Here is an 8,034-nt window from a genome sequence, read left to right as displayed (position 1 = left end):
CCTGAAACATGGTGATATGTAATTGTATTATGACGTTAGCGAGGTATACAGCTTGCTTTCTCAAATGATACTTGACTTTCTTTCTTCTGTAGGATGAAAGATGGCGAATTTGAAAGTGCACACATTTCTTTGCAGGATAATCGTGCTATACCTGATATTTTTCTGCTTTACCTGGAGTATGTGAATGAAGTGGGATGAGACCAAATAAATCAAACACTTTAAAATATCAATTAAGAGTTTTATATTACAGTGCAGAAATATATTACATATATTTTTGATTGTATAAGACAGTTGGCAGTTCCAGACACTAATAAATACTAGTATATTACACACAAAAGTTTTTAAAAAAGGTTAAAGTTACATTGTGAAAAAAGAAAATTCTTTGGTGAGATACTTCAACTTTCACTTCTTTTGGATATGACAGTATCAAAAATTCTTATAAAACAAGTTTTATTGTGTTTTTATAAGAATATATTTTAAGAAATGGAAATTCATGCACTGAGGCTTTGACACTGATTGGTTATGTGCAGTTGCATGAATGTTGTGAAGTCTCTTCACAAAGTAGTGAACACTTACAAAAATCTTTGATAAATGCAGAATAGTTCTTGTAAAGAGCACATTTCACATGTGTAATGTTTATAGGCGTGCACACACATTTACTACGGATGACAACTTACGATGTGGCTTCAGCACCTTACTGGCAGGGTGCACAATTCCGAACTGAAAAGGAAAAGATAGTGTGAGGCACTACATGCAGAGAAACTTACTATATACATTGTTACTGATTACTGTGCGGTACATGAGATAAGGACATCACAACTTTGCAATTGTATGTATTCATAAATTTATTGTGATGGCTCACGTCTTAAATAAGTTTGGAATTTTGCCAGTGACCAATTTGAAGGTTGACAGGTTCAGCTGCAGGTATTTTTGTGTCACCATGTTCATCAAATGTTCTTCTAGGAATTTATGAATGTCAAAGTTTTACGTTACCTGACTGATTACTATTACTGAACTAAGGACAAAAACTATGCCTGACACACACTAATGGCGGGATGTGTGTCAATTTACCAGTGTCAACTCTGGTAAAGATGTGATGTATGTTGTTAAATGGTGGCACCAGAACTAGCTTTGGAAGTCATCACCTTGAATTTATACATAATTACAGAATTTGCAACTGTATTCTGTGTTAAACATCCACTTCAAAACAATCCAAAGTTTCCTTAAAAATTGTCACTAGTGACGAAAGTAGTCTCTCTGGCTATGGTCTCGAAACTAAGCAACAACCTTCGCAATGGAAGAGTCATTCTTCAGCCCAAAAGCTAATGGTTGAGATGGTTTATAAAAAAGGTGCTAAACCATTCCTTTAAGATAGTGGAGTACAAATGAGCAGATATTCCACCTAGACAATGGATGACTGCATGTGGCCTACATTATTCAGAAATCTTTTTGTGAAAAGATGATGACAGTTGTCCCTCCTCCCCCTACATCTACATCTACTTAGATACTCCACAAGCCACTGTATAGTGCATGGTTGAGGGTACCCTGCATCACTACTAATCATTTCCTTTTCTGTTCCATTCGCAAATAGAGGCAGGGAAAAATGATTGCCTATATGCCTCTTTACAAGCCCTAATCTCTCTAATCTTATCTTCACGGTTCTTAAGTGAAATGTTCATTGGTGGCAGTAAAATCATTCTGCCATCAGCCTCAATAGAACATCGCCTTTCTTCTAGTGGTGTCCATTAGAGTTCCAGAAGCATTCCCACGATACTTGCTTGTTGCTTGAACCTACCAGTAATAAATCTAGCGACCCGCCTCTGAATTGTTCCAATATCTTCCTTTAATCATACCTGGCATGTATCCCAAACATTCTAACAGTACTTGGCAATGGGTTGCAGTAGTGTCTTAGATGTAGTCTCTTTTACACATGAACCACATTTTCCTAAAATACTATCACAAGTCGACAATTTACCTTCCCTACTGCAATCCTTATGTGATCGTTCCATTTCATATTGCTTTACAATCTTATGCCTACAAATTTAATTGACATGACTATCAAGCAGCACACTACTAACACTGTACTTGAAAAGTATGGATTTGGTTTTCCTACTTGCCTGCATTAACTTACATTTTTTTCTAGATTTAGAACTAGCTGTCATTCATCACACAAACTAGAGATTTTGTCTAAGTCATCTTGTATCCTCCTACAGTCACTCAGTGATGACACATTCCTGTATACCACAACATCATCAGCAAACAGCTGCAGACTGCCGCTTGCCCTGCCTGCCAAATCATTCGTGTGTATAGAAAATAACAATGGTCCTATCACACTTCCCTGGGGCACTCCTGATGATATACACTTGTCTCAGGTAAACACTCGTGCTATCGAGGACAACATACCGGGTTCTGTTACTTCATGACTTGTACTCACCAGAGGCTCTGTGTGACTTCATCCTTTTCCCCAATATGAAAATAAAGTTGAAAGGGATGAGGATTTGGTATTGTGGTGGAGTTTGAAGCAGAATCTTGGAGGGTACTAGACAGTAGAACAAGAAAGGCATCCAGTACGCATTCAAAAAATGGCAGAAATGTTAAGACCAATGTATTCATTCCCGAGAGGACTACTTTGAAGGCGATAGTGCAGAATAACATCTAGGCAAGACGTAATAATTTTAAATAATACGTATCAGGACTTTTGAATACCAACTCATAAACATCTTAATGCCAGTGTACAAAGTGTAAGGCACTCATGTTACTTACCCTGTCAGACGACATAAACCTTGTCGTGGCGGGAGGACGGGGTTGCCGCGGTCTGTGCTGCAGTCGGTACCGGTGCGGGCGGGAAGTTCTGCGCTTCTTGGAGGATGCGAATGCGCGGGCCCAGCGGCACGCCCATCCGCTGCAGGCGCTCCTCTGTCAGGTACGGCAGTTCAACCATCCCAACCCTCTCGTTTTCAAACACGTTCGCATATTTCTGCAACAGCAAGCAGTGCTTTGTTGATGTCAAGGAAAAGCAGCATGGAATACAGGTGTTTGGATGAGAGAGAGAGAGAGAGAGAGAGAGAGAGAGAGAGAGAGAGAGAGAGAGAGAGAGAGAGAGACGAAGGTTTTATGGCTCTTTGTAAAATACTAGGAAAGAGTGAAAGGGAGAAGTTCTCAATTTTACATAATTCAAATTTTGGCAAAAATGATAATCTTTTAGTGCATTAGCCCCAAAGAAAAGAACTGCTCAGTGAAAAGGACAGTTTAGCTATAACAGCTATAACATTGATAAACCTCTTCTCATGTGTTCAGTTCTGAATACGTATACAACTACATGGAGCAATCAGTCGTTTGGCTGCCGCCAGGAGCACTAAAATTATCCTGCATTGGTTTCTTTTTCCTGCAAACAGCAACTCCACAACTATCCTTCATTTTTATTTATGCTGCCTGACAAAAAAAGTGAAGTGCCCAGATGGAGAGGGAGAAACTGAAATGAAACTTTACAGATTGAGAGGATATGTGGTGTTATTTCAATGGTTAAAAAATTGAGTCAAATTTACAAAGAAACTGGCAGTGTGAGCCCACTAATCAGTATAACACTGTATCCCCCTCTTGCCAATAAGCATGCACTGATTCATTTGTGAAGAGTGTCAAAGCTGTTGCATCCCCTACTGAGACAATCTGGCCCGCAGCAGCTGTAATTGGTCCTCGATATCCCAGTTACTGGCACTGGGACAGACTCGACATCTGAGCTAGTATCACACATCCCATCATGACCATATATGGGGATCTTGCTGGCTTCAGGAGTACCTCAGCATCACACAGAAAGTACACAGGTACATGTGCCACGTGTGGATGAGCATTGTTCTGTTGAAAAATGACACCACAAGACTATCACATAACAGGTAATGTACGAGGGTGCGAGATGTTCATATCGTACCATTGTGCTGTTGCAGATTCCTCCATCACTACCAGCTGTGAACTGAAGTCATACTTGATGGCACCCCACATTGTGACATCAGGAGTAACATTGCTTTGCCTTTCAAAAACATTTGGGACCTCTCCCCAGGTTGCAGCCATACTCACTGACAATGATCATCCGTGATAGTGCAGAACTGCAATTCATCACTGGACACAGTGTGACACCATTTGTTATCAGTCTGTGCTTCTCAGGTGTAGTGTCACTCCAAACATTGCTGTTTATGTTATGGTATTAACGGCAGCCTACACGTAGAATGATAATTCCCTAATCTGACTGCTGGTAGTCTCCGACTGATGCGAGGAGTCCATTCTTGTTCTCACATGGCAGGAACAAATGTCATTGTGGTACGATGTTTTCGGTGCAGAATATGGTAGTCCTCCCCTGTGTTGGCCACATGCGATTGACTGGGACCTTGACGACTTACATGTCTGACCTCGCATACCCTTGTAGTCCAACATCGGTCCACCGTTATGTCTGAACATCACCCCCAGATTTGGATGTTGCACAATTTGATCAACCAGCCAAAAGGAGACACGCAATGAGGCCCCTTTTGAACTCTGCCAAGTGCTGATAACGCTGTCTCATAGCACTACACAGCAACTCCGCATCCTCCACATTGATCACTCAACATTTGATGTTGATCATGGCCACTTACATACCCTGCCAGGCCCTTTAACAATATTAATGCACTCTAGAGACCATTCTACCTGTCACTGAGAATTGCACCTCTAATCATTTACACACCCATTGATAGTGTACCTTTTTTGTAATTGTGTAGTTCGCCACTCAGGTGGACAGGTCTTTTCTGATACAAATAACTTACTTCATAGACAGGAATGCACTCATATAAATAAAATAATTGTAATGCCAAGATGCAACAGCTGTCTATCATACCACTGCGTTTACATTATTCGTCCCAAATGGAAGCAAACAATAATCATAATCAAGGCAGTATAGTATTCACCTATTGGAAGTGGTGTATAGGCACTCTGAAATATCACTGCTAACACTTGTTTCAAGGGTCATGAAAGAAGGTTGTATACATGGAACAGGCCTGGAGATACTAAAAGGTTTCCGATATATTATATAATGGTAAAACAGAGATTTAGGAACGAGTTTTTAAACTGTAAGACATTTCCAGGGGCAGATGTGGACTCTGACCACAATTTATTGGTTATGAACTGTAGATTAAAACTGAGGAAACTGAAAAAAGGTGGGGAAAAGGAGATGGGATCTGGATGAACTAATGGAACTAGAGGTTGTAGAGAGTTTCAGGGAGAGCATTAGAGAACGATTGACAGGAATGGGGGAAAGAAATACAGTAGAAGAAGAATAGGTAGCCTTGAAGGATGAATTGAGAAGGCAGCAGAGGATCAAGTAGGTAAGAAGCCTAGGGCTAGTAGAAATCCTTGGGTAACAGAAGAGGTATTGAATTCAATTGATGAAAGGAGAAAATATAAAAATGAAGCAGGCAAAAAGGAATACAAATGTCTCAAAAATGAGATCAACAGGAAGTGCAAAATGGCTATGCAGGGATGCCTAGAGGACAAATGTAAGGATGATGAGGGATATTTCACTAGTGGTAAGATAGATACTACCTACAGGAAAATTAAAGAGACCTTAGGAGAAAAGAGAACCACTTGTATGAATATCAAGAGCTCAGATGGAAACTCAGTTCTAAGCAAAGAAGAGAAATCAGAAAGGTGGAAGGAGAATGCAGAGGGTCTGTACAAGGGCTATGTACTTGAGGACAATATTATGTAAATGGAAGAGGATGTAGATGTAGATGAAATGGGAGATATGTTATGGGTGCAGAGTTTGACAGAGCACTGAGAGACCTAAGTCGAAACAAGGCCCTGGGAGTAGACAACATTCCATTAGAACTACTGACAGTGTTTGGAGAGCCAGGCCTAACAAAACTCTACCATCTAGTGAGGAAGATGCATGAGACAGGCGAAATACCCTCGGACTTCAAGAAGAATATAATAATTCCAATCCCAAAGAAAGCAGGTGTTGATAGATGCGAAAAGTACCGAACTATCAGTTTAGTAAGCCATGGCAGCAAAATACTAACGTGAATTCTTTACAGACAAATGGAAAAACTGGTAGAAGCGAACCTTGGGGAAGATAATTTTGGATACCATAGAAATATAGGAACATGTGAGGCAATACTGACCCTACGACTTATCTTAGAAGATAGATTAAGGAAGATAGATTAGAGAAAGCTTTTGACAATGTTGCTGGAATAACCCTCTTTCATATTCTGAAGGTGGCAGGGGTAAAATACAGGAAGCGAAAGGCTATTTGCAATTTGTACAGAAACCAGATGGCAGTTATAAGAGTCGAGGGGCATGAAAGGGGAGCAGTGATTGGGAAGGGAGTGAGACAGGGTTGTAGCCTATCCCCTATGTTATTCAAGCTGTATATTAAGCAAGCAGTAAAGGAAACAAAAGAAAAATTTGGAGTAGGTATTAAAATCCATGGAGAAGAAATAAAAACTTTGAGGTTCACTGATGACATTGTAATTCTGTCAAAGACAGCAAAGGACTTGGAAGAGCAGTTGAACGGAATAGACAGTGTCTTGAAAGGAGGATATAAGATGAACATCAACAAAAGCAAAATGAGGATAAGGGAATGTAGTCAAATTAAGTTGGGTGACGCTGAGGGAATTAGATTAGGAAATGAGACACTTAATGTAGTAAAGGAGTTTTGCTATTTGGGAAGCAAAATAACTGATGATGGTCAAAGTAGAGAGGATATAAAATGTAGACTGGCAATGGCAAGGAAAGCATTTCTGAAGAAGGGAAATTTGTTAACATCGAGTATGGATTTAAGTATCAGGAAGCCGTTTCTGAAAGTAATTGTACGGAGAGTAGCCATGTATGGAAGTGAAACATGGACGATAAATAGTACGGACAAGAAGAGAATAGAAGCTTTTGAAATGTGGTGCTACAGAAGAATGCTGAAGGATTAGATGCATAGATCACATAACTAATGAGGAGGTATTGAATAGAATTGGGGAGAAGAGAAATTTGTGGCACAACTTGACTAGAATGAAGGATCACCAATTTAGTATTGGAGGGCAGCATGGAGTTTAAAAACTGTAGAGGTAGACCAAGAGATTAATACACTAAGTAGATTCAGAAGGATGTAGGCTGCAGTAGGTAGTGGGAGATGAAGAAGCTTGCACAGGATAGAGTAGCATGGAAAGCTGCATCAAACCAATCTCTGGACTGAAGACCATGACCACAACCACAACTATTATTTTCAGTGTAGTCTTGCCTATGAGCTCAATTATTTGCAGCAAAAATCAGAAAAAAGTACTTGAGGCCCAATGACACAACAGTAATTGACAGTAAGTAGTCTACCCCTGGAAGAGCTCAACAAACTGGACCATGGATTTGTATTGGTAGTAAGCAGTACACAGTAGGCTGTAGAAATGAATTATATAATTAAATGTAGTGTGGACCAACAAACTATTCTGCATACAGGTCAGGGGAGCACACTACAATGAGGTATGATGAAGATTATGGTCTTTAGAGATACTGCATACTGCTTAATGAAAATGAAAATGCTGCTTCTTGTTTGTTTCGCTCGTAACTCGCCCACTATGTTACAAATGAACTCTCAAATAGTAGCGGGAAAAAAACTTAATGAGACATTGGTTTAATAAAAAGTCATAGCAGAATGAAGGTGCCATTCTTTTCAAAAAAATATGTATTTCAACATAGTCTCCTTGTGGTGATAAACACTTTTTTTAATGTCCCAGTAATTTTTCTAATGTCTTCAAAAATGGGGCTGTATTTTAGAGAGCTTTACAATTCTTATCTCAATGTTCTCACATGGGCAGAACTTTTTACCTGCGAGCCATCTCTTCATCAAATCTTCAACAAAAATTCACAATGCACCAGGACAAGCAAATTTTGAGAGTGCTGTTGGAGTACTTTCTCCTTCATCAAATCCAGCCGTGTTTTCTTAAAATTTCTTGCTGGTATTATATCTCACTTTAATATTGTCCAGTGATTATGTTTTCTTTTTCAAAGAAGTCTACAAACATGACGCCTTCC

General features: G+C 39.7%; 1 protein-coding gene across 8 annotated transcripts in view; it reads right to left on the bottom strand.

Moving 5' to 3' along the window:
• Positions 1 to 226: 226 nt before the first annotated feature.
• Positions 227 to 8,034, bottom strand: part of LOC126292282 (filaggrin-2-like) — a 750,701-nt gene continuing 742,893 nt past the window's right edge. For all 8 annotated transcript variants that reach the window (XR_007552076.1, XR_007552075.1, XM_049986195.1 and 5 more), the window contains 2 exons: positions 2,764 to 2,977; positions 227 to 720 (listed from right to left, as the gene is read on the bottom strand). Coding sequence is in view for 6 of the 8 variants with exons in the window: in XM_049986195.1 (XP_049842152.1) it covers positions 2,768 to 2,977 (210 nt within the window). In the remaining 2 variants the exon portion in view is untranslated. The remainder of the gene's footprint in view (positions 721 to 2,763; positions 2,978 to 8,034) is intronic.

The sequence above is a fragment of the Schistocerca gregaria genome, chromosome 9 (genome assembly GCF_023897955.1).
Source record: "Schistocerca gregaria isolate iqSchGreg1 chromosome 9, iqSchGreg1.2, whole genome shotgun sequence".
NCBI lineage: Eukaryota > Metazoa > Arthropoda > Insecta > Orthoptera > Acrididae > Schistocerca > Schistocerca gregaria.
This window is presented reverse-complemented; position numbering and strand designations above follow the sequence as displayed.